General features: G+C 43.9%; 1 protein-coding gene across 1 annotated transcript in view; it reads left to right on the top strand.

Moving 5' to 3' along the window:
* Positions 1 to 835: 835 nt before the first annotated feature.
* Positions 836 to 25299, top strand: part of plxna2 (plexin A2) — a 212695-nt gene continuing 188231 nt past the window's right edge. Inside the window, exons 1-2 of the mRNA XM_028582483.1 lie at positions 836 to 942; positions 1997 to 2089. Coding sequence (XP_028438284.1) covers positions 939 to 942; positions 1997 to 2089 — 97 coding nt within the window. The 5' untranslated portion in view covers positions 836 to 938. The remainder of the gene's footprint in view (positions 943 to 1996; positions 2090 to 25299) is intronic.

Genomic DNA, 25299 nt, shown 5'->3' with positions numbered 1-25299 from the left:
TTGAGTTATGTTCCAATCAAACAAATCACAGCTTGTTCCAAGCAGGGCTGCTCCAAACAGGGCCATGAGTAATGGATTAAAAAAAACATTCTGTATTTGATTACCCCTGCCGCCCAGGGTTGACTAAGATCCATTTGAGAGGTAGTGCGGTGGATTTCCAATATGGACACCCTCCAGCTATTGACCCTGTCTTTAAGTGGGCGCTGTGCTTTTAGTGTACTTACACTGGTTGTTCCACATCTTCTTCCTTCTGGCAGTTTTGCAATACTTTTGATGGCAGACACTGGCTCCCTTTCCCCCACTCTGCATTATTGATGCATCAGAGAATGTGGATAGCCTACTTTTTGTCATAACTTACTAAGGGCACAGATGCAGTCTCAGTTATGCAAAGAAAAGTAAAAGTCAACACTTGGCAGTCAATATTGAGATCACTGATCAAAGATTTATCATGTATGAATAAAAATGAAAGGAGTGATAGGCGCGTACACTTGTTGGGTGCCTTCCCATTGAAATCAATAGAATTGAATGGTGTCGTCTGCAGCACAAGTAACATGATAGTTCAAAGTAAGAGACACAAAAGCTGGTCTAGGGCACTATTAGTTACTGATGCCGTGGCAAATTGTAGGAAAAAACTTTTAAGGGTTGATTATTATCTCAAAATTTGGAACACTCGGTTCACTCTGGTGAGTGGGGTAATAACTACATCTCTGAGCCAGAGAGAATGAGGGTGAGCAAATCAAAAGGTTTATCTAAAACTAGGGGGGAAGAGAAGCAGAAACGGAGAAATGAAGAAATCATGAGACGGGGAGACAGAGCGAGAGAGAGATGTGAGCAGGTTGACAGTTTGGCCTATAGATGGCAGTGTTCTAACAGAAACAGAGTTGGATGGGAGAGTGCCACTGAGTGGGTTCAGCGTGTGCTGCGCAGACAAAACTGTGATGGGTAAGAACATTTTTCTTTTCATAAATGTGATGCACTATCCAAATGTCAATTATCAATAGGATATTCAATATAGTCGGTTATAATGATTTCCAAAGGTAATAATAGGGCCATTTAAATGTAGGCCTATATCATTATTTTTGACAGTAAGTTATCCGAACTGTAAATTAAACTTAGCATCTTAGAAACTTGAGAGATCCCTTTAGTATCACCCTTTTTTTGTTATCAGTTGAGCGGATGGTGCGTTGCAATTTACCATATGGATTAATGTTTGCAGCATAGTGTTATTTGTTAGACAATATGGCTTACTCGTGTAGTTCTCAGTGTTCTAAGACTGCATTGCTGAATTTGACAACAAATGTTCCTTTAATGTATTCAGTATTATGAATGTTTGTTCTCTGGGCGGAAACAGTTAACACCATAACGAGCAGGAGTGTGAGGGGGGCTGGCTTTAAACACGCAGCGTGCCAGTGGCAGGGCAGCGTACACACACACACACACACACTACTGTTACAGTACATTGATGGAGCCGCTAATGTGTGTCAGTCCGGCAGAGCCCCTGTGAGGAAGCGACGCTGCGCTGCGGCTCTGAACCGACCGACCGACCGACCGACTGACGCTGCGAAATTCCCCCCGCGGGACCATGGCAAGCCTGGCCGCGGCGTGCGTACTGTAGAGCAGCCTGGACTGGAAACCGGAGGACGCCGAATCCTGAACTGAAGGAATGTGCCATTTTCATTGACACGGTTCTAGCAAAGTAACATTAGGAGGTCAGCTCCCACGCTGAACGCTCCGCTGCGAAGTTTACGCACTGCATTTGCTATTTACTCGCTGTTATAAAGGTTTTTACTTGAATGAATGACGCCACCGCCGCCGCAGCTTAACAGGTTCCGTAGGCAGATGTAGGCTATTTAAAGGCTTCGGACCAACTAGTGAATGTACAGTTATTGAAGCATCTACGTAAAGCGAGGCTTTGTCCAGATAGAGCGTTTGGAAACAAATATATTTTTTTTTTTTCTTCTTTTTTCATTTTCTTTTTTTCCACTGTGGATGTGAGCCTGTAGCGCATCAGTTGAAGCCCAGAAGACAGCAGCCGCGCTGGACGCTGGGAGGGAGCAGGATAACCGGGACATCCAGTTTAAATGGAGAGGTGAGTGACGACCAACGCTTGTTTAGGCTAAATGTGCTTCACGGGTGTGTAAATAGCCTATTTGCTTAAATCCCACAAGACAGCCACACTGTTCGGCAAAGGGCTAATTTCAGACAACTGAAGAGAGGCATTTTTCATGTTTAGGCTCAGGGCTCTGATCTGATTAGTTCGCCGGTTTCACCGTTTCAGCTTTGCCACAGCTCCCACTTTGATGCCAAAATGAATGACGACGTGCGACCATATGATATAGGCTGTATGCACGTTTTACAGTTTGTGCATATAAGATCATTTCACATACAGCTGGCTTCACGCACAGGTGTTGCTCTGCATCCTTTACTACCAGTTCTGCTGTATTGTCATTCAGTTATAGCTGCCTCCTCCTGATGGTCCTTCCAGTTAGCATCTTTCCTGCTGATGAGCCACTTATCTGGCTGGTGTTGGTGAGATCTTTTTCTGGAGGATTTAATGAAGTTAGTTGACCAGCAGAGTTTTTTTGTTTTTTTTTAAGAGCCTTAAAGCTTGCAATCATCACAGTGCCAGACTGTCTAATGATTTGTATTTGTTGACCTTCATTGTGAGTGCAAATTCACACATACATGCTCTTCTACACAGTGGCCACATGATTTGTATTTATAGCAAACTTAAACCCTTTTATTATATATTTTTTATAGCTACAGACCTGTGTCACTGCAACAAGTGAACCTTATTGAGTCTTTATTTGGAGCTGATTATCAGACTGTTTTAAATAAATCTTACTTTTCATGTTCACACAACAATGTGAATTGGTTTTACAACGCCACTGATCTAGTTCACATCGTCTAAATGGTCTTAAGCATTTCCTGCTGGATTTTATTCTCTTCTCAAGTGGTAAAACCAAAAACCCAAATTGCAACAACAACAAGAAATAACCCCCAACTCTGTGATATACTGTCGCCTACTGGCATCAATTTAGGATCCAGATCGACTCTAGACATCATCTGGCCCAATTCGGGCAGATGCACCTACAAATCTTCATTCTCTGTCAGAGTGCCAGCGCTCCGGCAGGCACCCATGACAATGACTCTAAAGAAAATAAATGTTGTCTTAAGTAGAAAATTGCCTTCCATTTGCATGAGAATAACTTGCATCTGCCACGGCTGACGGGTAGCATATTAATCCCTCTGCTCGTGCAATCAAAACCCGTTCCTTCTTGGTGAGATCACAGTTTTTGTGCATGTGAAGCGTGACCCACTCACATCATTATTTTAATATCCATCTCAAAGTGAAACAGCAGTTTGACCCCCAAAGCAGCCACAAGGGTGGAAATTGCTGCCTTTTGGAAGAACAAACCAGCACTCCGCATTGGTTTGATTATCACATGCTGATTATATTCACCTAATTAGCTCCAGTCTAATAGGGGGACACATTCGCTGATATAGTGTGGTGCTGCCGCTGAGCAGTCAGCCCCTCTGACCAGTTGGCTGTTCAGCAGCTGTTGTATCACAATTTTTTCTACACTTCTGTTAGCTCTGCTTTGGTTCAAATTTCTTTCTTCTTGTTTCAGTATATTTATGAATCCTCAGTGACCTTATGTGATGTAAGTTTAACGCTGCTAAATCGTTCCTTTTTGAAGTCAAGATCATACAAGACAATTGCTGCGGAAACTGTTTTCAGAGCTGCTGTTGATGGTGTCCGTTTCATCCGAGAGCAATGAATCGCAGCCAGTTTGCTCTCTCTTTAATAATAATAGAGGATATGAACATAGATTGTTAAGAATTGGGCTCAATTGAATCACTTTCAAGTGATGCCTTTTGAAGGCACGGCGTCCGAGAAAGCCTTTCGCGAAGCGCAACATCACACATTCATCCAATCAATATGATTAACCCCGCCAGGCTGGAGAGAAATTGCTTCGACTGGACAAACTTGGGTCGAGCTTTTGTGGGGTAACGGTTGATGTTTCTCTGCCACCGCCTCTCCGCTTCACCCCTCTGTAGGGGGCTGCGATATTTTTGATTGGATTGTCGCTGCAGCGCTGTGGTCAGCGAGGTATTCTTTGGAGTATTTCTGATCTAGGGAGTGATTTGCATAAGTATTTTATTTTTTTATTTTTTTTAAGACCACCACATTTCCCCAGGGAAAATATTCAGGTCTTGTGTTCTTTAATAGTGCTGTTTTCCCCCTGTGCTCAAACGCAAGGTATTCCCGTCAGTATTGTGCAGGATCTCAAACATTTCGTGGTAACTTTTGGAATAGCTGTTTCTGTGTACAGATAGTGAGTGACTCCCCGACTATGACATCTCATGTTCTTAAGAGGACCTGGTCCTCTGTTGCACTCTGTAGATTGCGTCTAAAGCATCTTATGTGCAAGACTGCCTATCGCCAAAGCTGCCCCCCCCCCCCTCCCACCATCAGCATCTTTCAGTATGTGCGGCCGAACTCTGCTGATTGGCGGCATGGCTCGAGAGCGTCCTCCTCTGTCGATGAACAGCAGAGTCTAAGGGTCTAAACGACGAGCGGAGTTAATTATCGGGCCAGCCTCTTCCCCTTCAGTGCCTTCCACTTAGACCGCTCAACAGCTACCATGACATTACTAACTAATTTTTGAACTGCATGATTTGCTCCTGAATGAGTTGTTACTGCCTTTTCTGTGTGCTGTGTCACCACCAGCCTTCACACGGCACACTGCTGGCTCCTCTTTGGATTCCCCCCTGAAGGCAGCCCGACTCACCACAGTTTAGCTTGAGAGATTTTGACAAGTCGTTATGCATGCAGGCAGAATCCTTGACCTATTTCTTAATGAGTGAATACTGCAAATGCGCTCAGCGGCTGAGTATTCCGAACCAGCCCCCCCTTTCTTACAGCAACCCCCACCATCCCAACTGTCTTTTGCTTGCCCACACACACACACACACACACACACAGGCACACACATGCCAACAGATGCAGATAATGGTGTTTTTGTGAGTTCGCCGACTCATTCTCCCACAGATATAGTTCCTCCTTTTTCCTATCTGCCGGAGTGTACAAATAGCGAGTGAGTGTTTGTTTTAATGCAATTGGCCGCCCGTCTTCCCACACTCGAGGCTGTTTATCTGAACCTTTCAACTGTCCAGCTGTCACAACAGAGATCTCAATCTCCTTGACCCACACACGCTCCGCTCGCTCAGCCTCGTTATGCGCATGTTTGTGTCTGGGAATCCGCGTTTATGGCGAGCGAGTACGTGCGAGGATTGACATAAGGGAGATCCGGATCTGCGGTGACATTGATCAAGTGGAGTGCAGCCAGGGAGAACATTAAGTCTGAGAGGGCTTTGGCTCCAGCGGGAAAAAGCAGAAGATCACAACTGTCTCTTTCTCTTCATCCAAGCAGCAGGCGGCTGCGTCCACAAATCCTCTGCGCTCGCCGTTTTTCCTCTGGTAAAGGCTAACAACATGAGTTTTTCTACCGGTCTCTTACGCTTCAAGAAGCAGATTTCAGCGGTGGATGCGGTCTCTCTAGGCGACGGTTATCCTAAGGAACGTTCGTTTACGGTGTTGTTGCTTGTGGAGGCGGTCCTCTGCTGAGATGTTGATTCAGGAGTGTAGGAACTGGAAAGTCTGTCTACCTGCATCTTGTTTAAGAGAACACTAAACTTTGCATTGATACCGATTTACGGGCAGGTATCAGGCTAAAATTGGGAACTGACGTTGGAGAGCTTCCACAATGTTCCACAACATTTTAGAAACCGAACTTAAGGTAGAAAGCAAAGCAAATTGATTTTCAGTCTTGGATCTCTTTCATGGAAAAATATGATTTTTCATTCACTCTGGCCAAAAAGTCCTAGCTAACACTCCAATACATTTGGTTAAAATATTGTTTCGATGCATTCCAACACCATTTGTCCCTCTGCTTTGTGCCAAAGAGTAAAATCTAGTGTTGCAATCCATACTATGGACATAAGAATATACCGTAGATCTTAAGATACATCATTACTCTTTAATAATTCCCACACTATAGCAGATGTCAGAAAACACCACAGGACTACCTTTAATGGTCTAGTCATGCTGCTGTAGCCGTTTTCATCATCTTGAGTAGTTGTGCGTGTAGCCTTCAGTGACTTATTGAATCGTTGAAACCATTTTAAATTGATGACTACAGGCCTCTACACTGTTAAGTAGCAGCTTGCCCAGTATGAGCAACACATAGCACAGAGAGAAAAATCAATACCACTCCTTTGCATTTCATTTTTCACGATACACAGGGAGACTGTACTTCTATTTTTTTTTTGTTTTTATACTGCGAGTACTTGGGAGACCATTTCTTGTTGTGTGTTTTCTTTTGATAGGCCTGTTAAGAGTTTGTTTCCACATCTCTGTCATGATGCTAGAAGAAGGCTGTGTGTGTGTGTGTGTGTGTGTGTGTGTGTGTGTGTGTGTGTGTGTGTGTGTGTGTCCGCAGCTCCCAGACAGGCTCCAGTCAGTCTCATCAGAGGTCCAATCGTGGAACGGTTAACAGTTCTGCCTCTGCCAGGCGCAACCGTGGCCAGTCAAGATCCCGCTCTCTCTATTGATGGCAGCAAGTTAGCAATGAACCCTAGTGTGCACTCTGCTGTCGCAAAGGCTTTCCAGCTTGCTGAAACAAAGCCTTTTGTAGGACTGCTGAATCCAACAGATGGAGAAATGGACAGTAAATGAAAGTAGAGGCAAAGGGGAATAAAGGAATTTAGTGGCGCATGTTTGCGGGCAGGCATTTAGGCTACTCCTTTGGGAAGCCTAAAACCCTCACAATGCAATACTGGCAGAACTTAAATGTTCTCCCGTTGACATGCTGCGAAAGCGGCTTTGGGCCCCTATGTGAGCGGAGCAGGCAGCCTGCTCGCGAGGGCTCTCCAGGGCCTGGGAAGCCTTTATTAAGATGTTAATGGAACTGCCTTCATGACACATTTCCACGGGACAGAATCCCTCGTCTCTGCCATTCTTTAGTGCATCAATCTGCATGGCACAATCATCAGTCTCTCCCCCTCACACAACAGCCTGTTTAGGCATTCAGCCCCAGCTCCACATTCCCCTGCCCAGGCGCTCTCACTCTTTATCTGATCCCTGCTGTCACAAGCCATCCTATATTTTACCACGTGTAACAAAATTACGCGATGCCAGCGATAAGGGCAGCAATCCTGGCGCAGGGACCCGTAGAATAACAAGTCTGGCTGTTTGTTTGTCACTGATCTTCGCACCGGTTGGAAGTCAGACTGTCACCCCACAGCAAGCCATGAGGGCTGTTATGATTTCTTTTTTTCTTTCTCTGCACACTGTCAGCCGGTAGCTTGTTTCCAGGACACCACTACCTACGTCGCTTCCCCTCATTCGCCCTAGCCCTCAAACTGCTCCCAAGGCTGGCCACTGCAGCATGAGCAGCTTATCAAAGCAACAACAACAACAACAACAACAACAACAACAAAAACAAAAAGAGAGGGGAAGAAAGACCTCAAGCTTTACATACAAATGCCTTGACTTCATTTTCATGAAAGGCACTGGATGCATTGTCTCAACCATTTTCTCTTTTCACACCCGTTTGAATATAAGTCAGTTTGGCCTGGCACCATCAATAATCAATTAGCCGGTGTCATGGGAGGATGTGCGTTTTTCTTTGGTGGAAACTTGACAATAAGTGAGCAACAAAAAGGAGCGGGAGAGAGAGGCAGAGCGGGAGGGGGGCTTGTGTTAGACGCCGGGGGCAGCTGTCAGGAGCAGATGATAGCGTGTGTGTGTGTGTGTGTGTTGTGTGTGCGTCGGTGCATGGGTGATTTGTGCTTGGCTGCATTTGTTTGTTCCATTTTAATTTATTGTTGTTTGACTGGATGTCACATGTGTCTTTTGTGTGTGTTTGTGTGTGTGTAATTTGTGCTTGGCTGCATTTGTTTGTGTCCATTTCAATTTATTGTTGTTTGACTGTGTGTGTGTGTGTGTGTGTGTGTGTGTGTGTGTGTGTGTGTGTGTGTGTGTGTGTGTGTGTGTGTGTGTGTGTGTGTGTGTGTGTGTGTGTGTGTGTGTGTGTGTGTGTGTGAGATGAGGCACCAGGGTAGGCAGTATGGGCGACGCCATGCTGCACTGCCCCCTGGTGATGAGGATGCCCCTGCTTGCCACTGTCGCCATGGTTACTGCAGGCAAAGGGGTGCAGACATTGCTTGATCTAGTGTGCTCATGTTCCATAGAGGAGCCCGGCCAACGGCAGCTTTACCCTTTTACTGTATACACTGCAGCCCAATTACAACTAGGACCCCTTTCAACTCAAAGGGGCCTATTACGGCCATTAGCTCTCAGCCATTTCAAAGCAGTGTGTCATTTTCTTACAAGATTGACTCATACTAGTATTTGCCCTAGAAGTGTAAAATCCAGCAGGTCACTCTATTTACATTGACTTAATTCTCTCTATGCTTATTGTATTGAAGGCAACACAACACTCAAATTCCCCTGTTATGCTCCGAGCCTCAGTGACATGTAGATACCTGCACCTATGCTCTCTTCATTGTTACTATTTTGCAGTCAGCCATGGCCTTATCTGGGTGGATAGCTCCTCTCAGTGTGAGTCAGGAGCCTTAAGTCATCCTCGGCCCTTAGCAGAGAGGATAAGAAAAGAAAAGGAGAAATATGGCCTTCCAAATTCATTCTTGAGTGAGATGGCAAACCAAAAAAAAAAAAAAAAACCTGTCTGGAAAAGTCCTCCCCCTTCCTCTTCTGTCTTGTTTCTCCTGTGTCTCTCTTACACACACACACACACACACACACAGACACACACAAACACGCAAACACACTCACACACCCTCTTGATAAACTTTTCCACTGTTGTAAGCCAAAGTAAATTAAGCTAAATTGATGATGAAAGACCTCGAAACTCCACTTGAAAACACAGAATGTGGCCCACTGTGGAGTCTTATTTCCCTGCAATGATGATGGAAGCATAAAGGCTTAAAAACATGGAAGGGCCATATTGTTTTTTTTTTGTTGTTTTTTTTTTTTTTACTTTGAATGCTTGGCCAGGTAGTAAGGAAAGATTTTGGATGTATCATGAAAAAAGTTTGGTCGAAAGCTACTGCCGCCAGTTCTGTAACTCCAGACTCTTTACTTTGGCCCAAGGTGATTTATAGTGTCCAGGCCAGGGGAAATGTATTCTCCCCTGGGATAACAGTAATGTTTATGCATGAATACATGACTCTGATCCACACACTGGAGCCAGTGGGAGAAAATGGACGAAGGGTACTTTCAAAAAGGAAGGCAGCTTGTCATAAAGCCCACACAAAGTCTGTTATGATGTGTAGTTGCTCTCCTTGCATGCTCGGGGCGAAAACCGTTAATAACACTTTATGAACGTAATTGCTTTTGTTGTTGATTTTGACCTCGGCCCAACCTTTTTAAGATTATAGCTTTGTACAAGAGCAGGGCTTTGTGGAATGTGTGGGATACCGAGGAAAAATAAATCCTGTTTCCCCTGGATGCATTTCTGGGAGCCCGTCTTATCAAAACGATAGCAGCAAAATGGCCATTGTGAATCATGCTGTACAAACTAAATTGAGCTACAGTAACAGTGTGCTTGGCGAATGACCGGTATTTGTTCCTGCCAGCCAAACATTATCAAGATGAATGCATCGTAGGGGAAGTTGGATGTTGTTGTTTTACTGCTCTTACTTCCTAGTGGCCCTTTGCTATCAAAGGGAAAGACTGTATGTACACTGTAGTGGAACAGCAGGAGCTCGCCCAGACAGACGCATTATTCTGCCTCTGTCATAACCAATGAAACAGGAAACGGGACGGCAGCGTCTTCATGAAACCTGCATTAGACAGAGTGGAAAATCATTAACGTGGAGTTAAGTGACATGATGTGATACCACGCCATGCAAAAAACGCATAATAAAAATAAAAAAATAAAAAATCACTACTTCCTCGCACATCAGCTGCAATGTAGGTCAGACACATTGCCTTTTTTTCTGTAGTGTTTAAGGAGAATGAATCAGGGTTTTCGAAGACAATTATTCAGTGTGTGACAGCCGAGCCGTTTGCAGCACAGGACTTGAAATCCTTGTGGCCGTGAAGATGTTGATTAAATATGACTGTGCTGAAACATTTGCCTGCCTGAGGGAGTCAGAGGTAGAAGAAGGGAGGGGAGTGGAGGGAGTGAAAAAAAAAAAAAGAAAGGCAGGGAACGGGGCAGGTTTGTACTTGAAAGCAACGAATGAGCATCCTTTCTTGTCTTAATCTGCAACAGTTAGGGATTTACACTACAGGAGCTAATGCTTGCCAACCAGCTGATCCACACAGAAGGTGCATTCAGTGGGTATTTGCCATGTTACCACTGATAGAGTCATGCTTTTCACAGACACACCTTTTTTATTGTCTCATTCATCTCGCAGAGAGAGAAAGAGAGCGAGAGAGTAAAGCTGGGAATTAAGAAGATTTCTTCTCATCGCAGAAGGCATCTCTGAGCTTGTAGGTACAATGTTTACTGTTAAGTACTTTGCACAAGCCTCATTGCCTCTGCTGCTGCGAGCCCTTCCCCACATTTCGCAGGGAACATGTTCAACCTGACAGGGGTGAATAGGTGAGCTGAATTTGCATGTATTTACAGGCCAGGCACAATGTTTCAGGCATTCTTTGTTTGGCAAACATAATGTTGAATTTCAACAATTTGCTTTTGCAGGGTTTTAATGAATGTTTTTAACTCGCAAACTAATTTCACATATCACTGAAGAGAAGCACAATTAAGCATTCAGTTCTTTTGTACTGTAGAGTACAGTAAATCGCTTAGTCTTTGTTTTTGTTTTCGAAGCTGGTGGTTAACAGTGTACTGTGTAATCTCCTCCGCGTCCACCCTCCTTTCTCTCAGCGTTCTCTCCTGTTTATTTATTTTTTGTTAGGGGGGGCGAGGGGGGAAGTGAGAAACTGTGAGAGTGAGCTGGATGGAGGGATACCCCAAAGGGGACTGGCATGTGGCTTAGATGCTGGGAAATATCAGCACATTTTCACATTCACCTGCATTTTGGGACCTGTATCTGCATTTTGCTGTGCATCCTCAGACAAAAAAGAAAATTAAAAAATAAAGTTTTTTTGTTTTTTTTTAAACCGGGAGTGGCTGCTGGGCAACGTGTTACTGTTGAAAAGACCAAAGTAAAGTACACATTGGCACATTCATACTCATTCAAAAGCACACACACACACACACACACCTTCTTACCACACAGTAAATCCTTCATGGATTCCTTGTGTGCAGACATTGAGAAGCCTCATAAAGGACACCTTGTCTTTTGTTTATCTTGCCGAGGTTACAGTGTTCGCGGGTTGTGTCATACAAAGCATTAGTTGCTTCAATGGCTTAGAGTCTGAAAAGCTGAAATGCTGTGTGTGTCTACCTGCCTGGCTCCCTGAGGCGCTGAACACGTACAGTAGCTCGGTGTCAAGGCAAACAACCCCACCTTTCTTTGTACACTCCTCTTTGACGCAGCCAATCATAATAAGGAAAGCAGAGAAAAGGGAATAAAACTGTCGACAGAAGGACAGCCAGACTGATTTGACTGCGGGAGCCATTGTTACATTATTTCAGCGTTATTTCTTTATAACGGTCCGAGCGCTACGTCAGGAACCCGTTTCTAACATTATGCGATATCTGAGCTGCTTGTAACATTATCGCAATGAAAGGGCCTTTACTATGAAAGTCTTTAAATGAAAGGAAATGGAGAAGAATTAGCTGCAGAATAATGGCACTATCTGAAGTGCATTAGTTTATGACTTAATTCAACTGAAACATTGAGCAACACTGAGCGGTGTCGTCCACAAGATTTCTCTTTTCTTGAGGAATATTCTACCATTGATCATTCATTTCAGTGAGATGGTCGATGAGAGGCAGATTTTCTGAACAATGTACAGTACATATTGGATGCAATATAACCAACCATTTAAAGAGAAAACTGGCATATTGCTCCCGTGGGCCCATATGTTGACCTTATGACTGTTAGCTAGCACTTAGGCCGGCTTCACACCGGCTGAATAGCGTGAGCGTGGCGTTTTTGTTGCGTGGCGGCTGCGTGGTGTTTAGACAAGTGCAATGTTTGAAAATCGATAATTATTATTTTTTTTATAAAACATTTTTGTACATTTATGTTAAAACCTAGAGACTTTCAAACATCAAAATGTAATTTATTAAATGTATTTGTGTCAAAATGACATAAACATCTTTTCCTATTCTATTTTGCCTGGAAACGCTTGCGTGTCGCGTGAAAAATAGGCGTCGGTCCTATTTCTAGCATGCACGCGTTTTCGCTGAGACGTGCGTGTCACGCAGGCAGTGTGAAAGTTCTAACCTGTTACCATGGGAGCCGAAATAAAAATGGACACGCCACGCAGCCAGTGTGAAAGAGGCCTTAAAGGGCTAGCTGTAGGAATGCACTATAATCCAACATGTCCAGCTTCTGGTACAAAACAAAGGAAGAAAACAGGGAGGTCTGTTTTTTTTTTATTTATTTATTTTTTATTTTTTTACTTGTGACGCTGAGTCAGACAGGAACCGGAGAGGAAACTGGAAGGGAGGTACGGAACAGGAAGGTAAAACAGTTTTCGTAGAAGTCAAGGGCACTGTGTGCAAGGCAGAGATGTAACTAGAGTTAGTTCAAGAAAACTATGGAGCTTGGGAATAACTCACTGACTAGCCCTGCTTTGGCAATCTCACTGGATGTTCAGTACAGGCTTGTAAAATAGGTGTGTGTGTGTGTGTGTGTGTGTGTGTGTGTGTGTGTGTGTGTGTGTGTGTGTGTGTGTGTGTGTGTGTGTGTGTGTGTGAAGTCTCATTGACTCTGAGTCGGTCCCAGCCAGACTAAAACAGCAGCAAACCAACCACCAAGTGTCCTAATTAGCCCATTTCAGCATGTTAGTCTGCCCCAGCTGCTCCTATTTATGTTACTGATGAAATGCTGAATGGCCCTTTTTTTTTTTTTTTTTCCCCCCTTCGTTACATTTTCTCGAGGGTAGAAAACAGTCGATTTTTATCGTTTTTCTCTTTCCTGTTATTGCAGTTTTTTTGCTGGAGTATGATTATGTGTTTTGCCAACTGCTGATGCAGTTTAAGAGGAACAGCAGCAGGGCGGTTTTGTTTGGCTAAAAGGATGACTGCCAAGTACCCTACCTCACATTTTGCCCCCGTCTCCCCCATCTAAAAAAATGACAGAATGTAGTGACGGGAGGAAATACTCCGGCTGCCCACTGCTGTGTTTATGCTGACTCTAACGTGAGCATCAATTTCATCCTATCCTCTGCCACAGCATAGGCTACTTATCATGGAGAGGTTTCACTTAACATCTCTCAGTTGGATGGAGAGGGGCCTGCTTGCATGCTTGCCCGAGCATCATTTTACTGCTTCACTAAACCTGTGGCCGTATGATCGCTTTTAGAGCAGTCAAACCACAGCGTCACTCCCTCAGCTTCATCATCTATGTGTGCGGTCTGAGGAAAAAGTTAATGCGAGGTGAAAGCTGCCAAAGAGGAATTCCGATCGCCCGGGTTTGGCATTGGTCGTACTGACCAAGCATGGGAATGCTCTTTTCTTTGATTTATTTTCAGTTATTATTGGTCTGTCTATTCGTGTTCTTTATCTCTCTCTCTGTCTCTCGATACTGTGCTTTCCCTCTCTCCCCTCGCCATTGCTCTTCCTCTCGCCTCTCTCTTTTTGCACTGTGGGATCTGGTCCCAGCCTGCCTCACTTCCTTAACAATGAAACAGATGCTAATTTTAGTCATCATACTAGCAGAGATTAGTCTTTGATCAAACTTAATGCTCAGAAAGCAACCGAGAGAGAGAGAGAGAGAGAGAGAGAGAGAGAGAGAGAGAGAGAGAGGGGGGCGATCTGGTGACTAAGGCAACGCAGGATACTCCACTTGAGTGCTGTTACTGTACACTTAAGCCCTTTAAACATGTATTTCTCTTGCCCAACATTTTACATGATGTGCAGTCAAAGCATTGTAAGAATTACACACTAGAGCTGGATTTAGACAATTCCTGCTATGAATATCAATGTTTTTTTTTTTTTTTCCCGCAAGACCTAATTATGCCCATGCAAGTGTGTGGTTGATTACATCGATGACATGCTTTCCAGAAAGGCCTCTCCACTGGGTGCTTACATCAAGATGTAGTACAAGAAGAACACTGACCGACAGTTGTATGAGCCTCGGTGGCCACATGTAATGGATGCTCTCCAGTGTCTGTCTGAAAGAATACGCATGGCCTGACTATTACGTCTACAGCAGAGCGTGGGGACAGATTCAGGAGCCTCTGGCCTGTGAAAATGAGTGTGAAGCACTTATTCCCAGGTTCACCGATGTAGCGGATGGACGGTAGTAGCTCTTCATACAGCTCTGACAGACTCGGAGCGGCTCTGACAGCCAGGAACCTTGTACAGTATAAGCATCCTACACGTGTGCTTCGCCTCAGTCGCCTCAGTAGCCTCTATCTCGTTTCAGGCTGCTTCTCTTGGTTCGCCAAAAAGGTGCACGGCCCCATCCCAGAGGTACGGCAGGTGGAATGACTGGAGAAAATGAAGCAGGGTTAAGGGCATACGTGTTCTCCAAACCATACGACGATATGGGCCATTTGTTACCCTACCCTCTAATACAACCCACAGGAGCGTTTGATAAAATAGCGCCCCTAGCGGTGGCGGGAAATGCGACCTCATATCTAAACCAGAGAACGTATCGGTCGCGGTTTGGAACGTAAAGGTTGCAATTTTTAAACACGTCTTTAACGTTGTGAAACGGTTGCAGTTTGATTATGTTTAGGCACCAAAACTACTAAGTTGAGTTAACTAAGTAGTTGTGGTGCCTAAAATTTGAGGCACGCCCTCATAGTCTGTTTCTGACTGGCTAGTAGTCCTTACCTAGCTACTGCGCATGTGCAACTGAAATGAAATGCCTCAGTCTGTAGGTAAAACAGAGAGCTCAACACACAGGGTGAAAAGAGGAGCTGCAGCAATGTGCAGTACGACAAAAAATTTGAAAATTAAACCACATAAATCTATTCTGGTACAACCTTTTAAATACACGATGAACCTGAAAATTAGTATAATATGGGCACTTTAAGTAAAGGATCTGAATCCTTCTTCCACCACTGGTCCTGATCGCTGAACAAGCTCTGGGAGTGTTTTTTTTTTCCGGGGGAGGACAGTCTCGTTAAGGGAGGTGGGAGCAAGGAAAAAAAAAGCACATAATGTTCTATGGTGTCCAAGGTTTTTCTGTATTTTCTGGCTGTTTTAAGGCCGCAGAATAGAATCCCCAAAATGTCCATAGGGGCATTTCCCCTTTTCCCTCCTGTCCTTGTGACTTTGAACGTAATGAGCTTTGGACCTCTTCCCGTTCTGATCCTTTGCTGTTCTCTGTGCTTCATCTCTGTAATCACTGCACATTATCGTCCACCGCTGTGGTGGACAATAATGCTCATACAAACGCTGCCTCCACCTCTTGTGTATTATACACTACAATACTCAACCTTCACAGCTGTAGTGAATAATACCATGCTTTGCCATTGCTCTGCCAACGCGCTATTTTACATCATAGACCTTCTAGGTCACCATGACATTCCTTCCTTCCACCTCCCGCTTCCCCACTGCTCAGCCATCCTACTATGAGCAGGTGGGGAGCAGTTGTGCCACATGTGTAATAAATGTCCTCCGCAGGATTTTGTGCATGCCTGTACTCCAGGGCACATGCTATACATCACTGCTAACGCCCGTCTATGGATTTTTGCTGAGTTTCAAAAATGTTATGTGTGCTATTATGTGCTATTTTTTATATATAAAGAAGAAAAATGTTGGCCATGTACGAAAGTGGATTAGGGCCACATGTGAAAAAAATGTTTGAAGTCAGAATTCAGATTTTATGCTTAGAATTCTGAGAAAAAAAAGTCAGAGAATAAAGTCTGAATCCTGACTTTAAACTCAGAATTAAAGTCAGTCTTCTGGCATTATTCTCTGTAATCTGACTTTAAACTCAGAATTCAAATACACTTTTCACATGTGGCCCTAATCCTTTCCTGCATCCTGGTGAACTTATTTTGTACTGTATCGTAACTCAGTAGCACAGTATACTTGTGTAACTAAAGAAACATCTAATCTGTTTGGCAAAGTCATCTTAAAGCTTCACACTAGTGTGTTGATAGAAAAGTGCTTGCGGTGTTGATATGCCCGCTCCACTCTCAGGACACTGGCTCACAGGAAACCAGCACAGTGCTGATTTTCCACCGTATCCCAGCCAGCTCCGCATCCTGCGCCGGGTTCACACGGAACAGGCCGGAAGGCATGCATGTGCGCTTCAGCACTAATCCAGCAATTCACTCACTCAGTCAGTCAGTCAGCCAGCTTGCTCTCTGTGCTCTGTCCCATCCTATTCTGTGCTGGCATGACCTGGCCCGGCCCGGCCTGGCCTGGCCTGGCCTGGCAGCGTCTGCTGCACTCCAGAGGACGATCATGTGGATTTTTATATTGCCCTATTGGTGTGATTCATCAGTCTTTAAGAGAACACGTAACCAATACAGTATCTTCTGGTCAGTGAACCCACTGAATTCATTCATATATTTATTTAAAGGGGAGCTTAATTAAGAATTCCAATATGTTTTTTGTTTTTTTCCATGGCCCAGGAAAGTTCAATCAATGTTTGTGAACATGAGCTACTCTCTCTCTCTAAGCCAGAAACAAGAGAAGTAAGTCTCAAACTTGCAGTGTCATCAAATACAAAGTCTGGAGCTGCTCCACAGATAAGGAATAGGAGATTTTGTGGACCCACAGAATGTTGGTTATCTTTTTTTTGATATACCCAAATGAGCTTTAGTCTATTGTGTTGTTCTCAGTTGTGAAACTGTAGACTCAGAACATTCCCCTGGATGCTCTCAGTGTCATCTATCTGTCTGTGGAGCAGTTCTTGACTTGATGACATCCCAAATTTGAGTTTTAGCACTCTATTTTTTTTTTGGAGAGAGTTGCTTATGTTTACTAACATTTTAGACTTGTCTTGACCATATAACATTTGTTAGTATTCATTTTGAAAATGGGTGTAATTTCCCTTCAAGGCAAGATCAGCTAATGAACCCTAAGAGAGGACGATCCTGTTTAAATCAGTCGAACATAAAGAAAAAAAAAGAACAACTACAGCATTCATTCTTTTTTGCAGCAGGAAGCAAAGGCTTCTTTCTGTCCTTTGTGTCATTGCGTTGTATGTTACGTGACGTCCGGTGCAAACCCATGGGACACCGTTCTGTTGCAGATGAAACTATCAAAACGCCTTTACACTCTGCTGATGAAGATGAGCATATCTCAGAAACAAAAAAAAATTGACATAGTTCAAATAACGTAAACAAACAGACAAACTTCAGATCAATGTGTTTTGTGTGTTTATGTAGTAAAATGTAATAAACACATGCCCGATTTCTGTTTTTTTCCCCCATTTATTTATGACACAATCTCAATACTTTTATTAATTATTATGATTTTAGGGATGTAAAGCATTTCAAGATACTCCAAGAAATGACATCACAATAAGCAAAAATACCAATACAGGCACTGGCGGACCATTTTTATTGCAGAGTTGAAAGGGTTAATTATTAGGTCGTAGGCTGCTTAAAATGGTACTAGAATTGTGTGGCACATATAGGCTCTATTCAAGCCCTTGCCGCCTGTTAAAACAACTAAAGTGGTCTGTATACAGTTTGGGTACCATTGTTCAGTTCTGTGTTGCGTTGTGCAGCGAGTCTTCACAGAAAATAGTGCATTCTGCTTGCTAGGCATGTATCCGTCTGTGTGAGTAAGCACCCAATTTCCTCACCACATGCTGTTATTGCCTCTCATCCAAAGGGAGATTGGGCTAAGTAACTAGCCGCAGACTTGATTTTGTGGTGTTTTATCACCTCTGATGAAATTAGAGGTTCCTCTACCAGGCTGAGGTAGAGAGAAAAACAGACTGAGCAAAGCAGGAGAGAAGCTGAACCCTTTTGCCACTGCCTGATAATGCAGCGGTTATGTGTGCCAGAGCAGAAAGGGCCTGACATAGTCGGGCTGCTCAATATATCTTTTTTTTTTTTTTTTAATTCGTCATCGCAATATCAACTGCTGAAATATACACATCGTGAAAGGCTGCGACATATCCTTTTTTTAGTGGCTTAAATATGTTCAAAACAATGTTGGAAATTATTTCCTTTCATTATTATTAGAAAAGCAAATGGTTGCATATTTTCCTCATATAGAGCAGCCCTACTTAAAGGTGCTGTAGGTAGGATTGTGAAGATCCAGGACTTAGCCAAAGAGTTTGAACATCGACAACTTCTCAGTCCCCCCCTTTCTGCTAAAGCCCAAACGGTCTCCTAAGCCCCTCCCCCCACAAGGAAGAATGAATGCGTGATTGACACGCAGTTAGACCACACTGTAGGTGGTGCCAGAGGAGCACTCATTTTTTTTTTTTTTTTTTAATTACCTGCTTCATATAGTTCTACTACAACATAGGGTCACTTTCAGACAAATATGACAGAAAGTTAGTTTTACAAGTCTTACCTACTGTACCTTTTAATGGCCCTCAGATAGCGGTGCTCGGGGTCGCAACACAATGAGGGAAGGTTTCCTTGCACCTGTAAAAGTTTACATAACAAAACTATACAACCAATATATTCACTAAAATTCATTTAATTGTATACTTTTTTATTGATCCCACAGTGGGGAAATTACAATTGTTTTCACTCTGTTAGAACACACTACACACAGGCCTGAAATACACACCCTCTGGTTCCTACGGACTGAGCTACTGCCACCCACTGTGTTCATCTACGGTCTAGAAATGTTACCAGATGATATGGGTGAAATGTTTTCTTCAGGCGTCACGTTTTCAAGTCTTGTTACCATTGCTACAGTGAACAGAGGCAGACATCATAAACAGTCGGTTCTTTCTTCACTTTTCCACATGGAAGCCTTATCTGTGTTATTATTTCACAGAGGCCGTCTGGCTCTGGTCAAACTCTCGTGGTTGGCCTTCTTTGACCCTTAATCGAGTTTAGTGAGAACAGTGAGTCAACAGACAATATGAGGACAAGGCATGATGTTTATAGTATCGCACTCAGTCTGGAAGGGAAGAAGAGCGGGTCATTGGGGTTAGGCGGTTTAACTCCTCACAAGTACTTCCACTGCAATAAGTCACAGTCATGAGTGTGAGATAAGCTAGCCATGTCTGTGTGTGTGTGTGTGTGTGTGTGTGTGTGTGTGTGTGTGTGTGTGTGTGTGTGTGTGTGTGTGTGTGTGTGTGTGTGTGTGTGTCTGTGTGTGTGTGTGTGTCTGTGTGTGTGGGTCTGGAGCTACTGTTTGACCCTGGGTGGACTGGGATTGTGAGTGGACTACGACCTGCGTTGGAGCTCGGACTGGAAGAGCAAGTCATAGACCTGGTGACAGCCATATTTCCTAGCCCCCTTTTGTATGTGACTGCGGGAAATGCGTGTTTATTTCTAAAGTCTTGCTGTGTTTGTCGAAATCTCCGTGAAGGAGCGTGGCTAGCTGTAAACATCACTAACCCAGCGCAGAGAGAGTCTTAGAGGAAACTGACTGCTGTCCTGCATGAGCGCGAGGAAGTGAATGTGCCACATGCACGCTGACACCGACAGACAACGACTTGTGTGCGCACATACACACACACACACACACATACACACACTAACTGCAGTTGTAGACATCTTCAAACTATCACATGACCGCTAGGACTGGGCATCAAGAAACAGTTTCAAATTGAAACCATTTCAAAAATTACTTTTGCTATTATTGTGGTGATGGCGATGATACGACACATGCCTTTGTTGTGAGAGACCTGGGTTCGATTCCCACCGCGATACATCAACCAATGTGTCCCTGAGCAAGACGTTTAAGCCATAGTTCCTCCTGAGGTGTGCAACATCTGACATATATAGCAATTTAAAAAAAGAAATTGGATAAAAGCGTCAGCTAAATGACACGTAATGAATTGGAAAATTTGGTTTCAATTCCGATCATCAGTTCCAAATATAACACGCGCGAGTTTTGGTTTCCGTAGCGGCCACCGTACTTCCAGGCGCTTTTTGTGTTGCAGCCTCGGAGCACAGTAAGCGGCGCTCTAAAGTGTGGTTTTATTATACGTTGAAAAAGCCCGGTGAAACTCTAAATCACCGTTGAATCAAAATAAAATGTTCCTCTGTGAAATAGGCATGTGATCTGTTTCGACTCCACCCCCTCAAAGAATGGGAATTGAAAGGAAGAATCGGAAAGAATCGAAAGGAAGAATCGGAACTGGAATCAGAATTGTTCAAATCAAAAACGATGCCCAACCCTAATGACAGCTGAGATGAACAAAAAAATGTCTATCTCCTGCTTGAAAACAAGGGCTTTTACGCTCATACATTTCACAAAAAGGAGCAAAGGGTGTTTTATGTGTCTTTGCCTGGTATGTATTTTTTTTCTTTCCATGCCACGTTGCCGGCTCACTGTTACAAGATTCAGAGCAGTGGAGGGATTAGAGATCACACATGCTCTACTGTCAAGCTAATTGCACTGGCAGATAATTGATTTGAGTATGGATACGGCTGCCCCGGCAAAGCGTTCGTGGTCACACGGCTGTATTACATCATCATTCCCATTGTCCACTGCTCAGAGTTGGATCGGGGGCTATCGTATATCATCGTACTGGAAAACAACACGCCGTGTACCATCTCACTCCGTCTACCCCCTTTAAGCCATGTAGCAAGGCCCAGTGATCTTCTCCAATGGGTTTTGATGGAGGAGCTCAGTAGATGAGTGTGTCTCCTGCTGTGTTTCCAGTGCCTGGGTGTTAGCCAACCCAGAGTAGCCTCATCCTCTCAGCCAGCGTGTGATTACAGAGCTATACCGGGATATATCATACAGTCCTGAGATGAAACAGTAGCGGGAGAAAATGAAGGGATTACTTTGACTGACAGGTTTCCCATCATTTTGTTCCTCCCCTCCCCCTCCCCACCAAAACTCTTACATAACCGTTCCGGATTGTGGCTGGTGTGCTGAGTGAAATAACAGCTTGCATTGTCTAATGAGTAGATATAGTATACACTTAAAACAAAATAATAGTGTTATCGAGAGGTTTGTTCACCTCCTTTTCTCAACATCTCTGCTTCTTTTCATTCCTCTCGCTCTTTAACCAGTAACCCCCCCCCGAGTGTGCCAGCCAGGCTGTGTAAATTTGCTCCAGATAATAGTGGACGTACCGTGCCAGCTTTTGGAGTTGTGGCTGCCGCTGTGGCTGTAACGGCTTGTTACCCAGCTGGAGTAATGGCTGCATGGCTCCCTCTCCTTCCTTCCTTCCTTCCTATTTTCCTCTTGTCTGCCCTGCTCTCCGTGTCTTTCTTTCCTCTTTCTATCTCTGTCTCACACACTCACACTGGGGGTACTGTTTTGTCCTTTCCCCGCTCACTTTCACAGGCCATCATTCACCGTTCTGTCCCCTTATCTCATTTCCTCTCTCGCTGTATTTTATTGCTCGCCTTCCCCTTTTCCTCTTCCCTCCCTATCCTTCTCCCTTCTCTCAATCCCTCCAGCGGTAGTCGCCGTGGCCGCTGAGCCATGCTCCAGCCTGACTCTGATCCCGATGAGACAAATGATGAAGCAGGGGCTGGGGGAGTGAGTGGGGGATATATGTGGCTACTGAAATCGAAGCCATTTTTTTATTATTTTTTTTAATGCGATCTTCATTAGTCAGCCTCATCCGGCAATGTTTCAAACACACACCATGGACCGATTGCTTCATCTCACACATTTCAGCCTTCTACGGTTTGTTGGTGCTTAACTACGGATTTGGCATGATCATTTGACAGAAGGTTCGGTCCATTGGTGCGTCATTCTGATCGGGCAACTGCACACCAAAGGCCAGAGTCCACACTTTGTTTAGCAGAGTGCAGCTGCAGGCAGATAACACCTCTGCAGGGGGAGTCTGTTGATAAAGAAAGCAAATACACACCAGTGCACATAGACACACACTGTGCTGGTGCTTGCGTGCACAAACACACAAACACATGCACACAGAGGTCGTGCTGTGGCCTGCCCTTGTTTGGGTTAAAGGTCCCATATTCTACAAAGTGAGATTTCCATTTTTTTTTTTTTTTTTATTCCAAAGTAGGTCGAGGCGCTATATAATTACTTCAAAAGTATCAAAACGCTCAATCCACAGAGAAACGCACACAGCCCCTATTCAGGAACTGTGCCTTTTTAAATGAACCGTTAGGACTTCCGTACGGTTGTGATGTCACAACTATACTATATGTAGGTAGAAAGTGCCGCTACATTGCTGTTACAATTGTCATTCCCCGGCTGCAATAACGGTGCAGAGACGCCGAGAGCATAGATGCGAAAGACCCAAAAAAACGCTCCCCGATCGGAGCAGACTGAGCTTTTTTCGGGATGGGGTCTTAAAGAGACAGGTGCTAAAACGGAACGTTTTGACAGAGGGTGAATATATAGAAGTATATTTAGACAAAGAGTATGAGAAAAATGATGTGTTTTTTGAACATTAGAGCATGTAAACATGTTTTGGTAGAAAGGCAAAATACCAGTATGAACCTGAAAATGAGGATGATGTGGGACCTTTAACGTCGTTTTGTATCTTCTTGGCTTGGCTGCCTTCTATCATAGCTGTTCCTCTCTCTTTATGTTCAACTCTGTCGCACATTAATGACCAAGAGTTTATGTAATCAGATTGCAGCAAGGCCAGACGAACTGGGGGACACGTTCATTTCATTCCAGTCTACTCCACACAGGGCTGCACAATTGCCTGCTCATACAGACCGATGCCCCTCTGGCTGTCCTTTGCACCTGCTACCTGGTTCACCAGCCAAGTTCTTTAGTTTGCCAAGTCCATTTGTCTGCTTCAACAACTCTTAAATGTGCCATAAGACTTGGCCAGAGAAAAGCGGTCTAATCTACGAGAAATGTAATGTATCGTGCAAGTGCAAATTTGAAGCTTAGTTCGCTATTAGAACGAGTGGCTTTACTAAACTGCCTGGATAATTTAAGAGATCATCAGCTGAATTCATTTTCTTCCTCGCATTTCGTTCCTTCGACGTCACCACTCTGGATTTTATATATTTTATTTTATCAGTATTTTGTCAGGGACAATACATATAGGCATTGTTACATTGTCCCATATGAGGGGACACAATATTATGTACAGCTTACAGTGTAGTGCAAACTGATGAATCTCAACAATGATGTCCCATTTCAAATTCCTTTTGGATTGCAGGGGAGTCAGGTTTCACAGGTGTTGAAGGATGATGTCTGTGTATGTCCTGTGTATTAATAATTCATACAGACATTCATTTTCACATTCACCGACCACTGTAAAACACCATGCTACTATACCTTTTCATGTTGTACGATTGCATCCTTCCACATCCAGCTTTCCATATACTACTATATTGACTCTCAAAGTGACAGCACCGGCAACGTGCTTCAGGGACAGTTACGGCTCTTCCGATTTAATAAAATGTGTATGGTGTCAATCACAGAGCCTGATTCAGTTCCAATCTGTAAGTGAGCTGAGGTGAGCTATTTGATCCTGTGGCCTCCACTGACTTCCCGCTCTGTTTGTTTTCTTCGCCCGCCGAGGATTCACTCTCTTCTCGCTGAGGCCCTTTTTACAATTTAGATTTATGGAAATACCTCCTAATAGAAAGCTGCTTTTCCAGGATGACAGACAGCGATGATGAGGCGTGCGCCACATAGCTACTGGTAGTGGCACTCCCAGAGAAAGCGCGCCTCAGGATTCAACCTCCAGTTTATTAAGGGAAGGACACATGGGCTGTTAGTTGTGTCAACGGAAACAGGGATTGAGAAGTGGGATGATTTATGTACGTCTGTGTAGGATGTGTGTCTGTGTGGCCCCTGTCTATATGGGTACACGCCTTTTGATTGTGGGTGTGTTTTTTGTGCGCATGTCTGAGCTTGTACAAGAGCAGGCGAACACGTGAACGTGTGCGCGTGTTTGGGGGAGTCGGCGGCTGTGGGAGGGGAAACAAAAATCATTAGAATGACAATGACTTTGTAATCTCTCTCGGTGGATGTCATAGGTTTTGGGCGTAATACCAGCGTGTGTTTGTTCAAACCGAATTTGAAGTGTGTGAAGCAGGAGGGGGGGCTCAGCAGAGATGGGGTTAAAGGGAAAGATTAGATAACACGTGCCAGTGTTTGCATTCAGGGGATAAGCACCCATGAGACTCAATTATTCTTGTGAACATGATGACTAGGCATGGGCCGGTATGAGGTTCTGATTGTATGATAACCTTCAGCAAAAAATATCACGGTATTACGGTATTGCGATCACAGCTATAAATGTATTATTTTTTTGAAATGTCTGGGTAAAAAAAAAACAACAACTTTTTTCCATTGAACACAATGTATTTTATTTTGAAACACACTGCACACTGGCAGGGAGAGGGATTTCTAAACTGCACTTCCTGTCCTTATGTTGACTCATATAAAACAGCTCATACCTTAGGGACGGTATGACAGCAAATGTTGGTGGTTTTGAAACCGTGACTTTTTGAAACTGCGGTACACCTTGAAAACAGTAACCGGCTCATGCCTAATGATAACAGGCTTTTTAATAATTTTTTTTTTATTGTGAAACATTTCAGAATGTGTGTGGAGGGTGTGTTTACATAATCATTTAAATGCATTCATTGGAGTAATAACTCTTGAGAGGCCGGAATGAAGTACTGTGACTGCTTTCATGGGCACAATTCAGTGAAAGACAACTAAAGGCCTCGCTGACGGCCTTTAAACTCATAAGCAAGTGAACTGATATGGGTCACTAACAGAGACAGCGCTATTAAACACTGGATGCAAAGTGTTCTGTTAAAGTGCCTTTAGAGCACATGCTTAATTGTGGACAAGTGCGCATTCATTTACTACGCACCACTGAATTACAGCTCTTTTAACAATAGCTCAGAGCCTAGTGCCCATCATGTCCAAAGATAAACAAAACAGTTCATAAAAAGGCCACTTTAGAAGAAAAAAAAAATGAATGATGGTTTTAATCCAACAGTAGTGATTGCGCTGCTCTGATTTTATGACCAAGCCTCTGTGACTATTCCCTCGATTAATGTGATGGAATTCTGTCACTAAAAGGAAATATTAGGCATAATGAACTGTCTCCAACACCATAGCACAGGAAACCAGACGGAGTGAAATGATAGCCCTTACT

The sequence above is a fragment of the Perca flavescens genome, chromosome 7, assembly GCF_004354835.1.
Source record: "Perca flavescens isolate YP-PL-M2 chromosome 7, PFLA_1.0, whole genome shotgun sequence".
NCBI lineage: Eukaryota > Metazoa > Chordata > Actinopteri > Perciformes > Percidae > Perca > Perca flavescens.
Note: the sequence above shows the minus strand (reverse complement) of the source record. Positions and strands in the feature narration are given on the sequence as shown.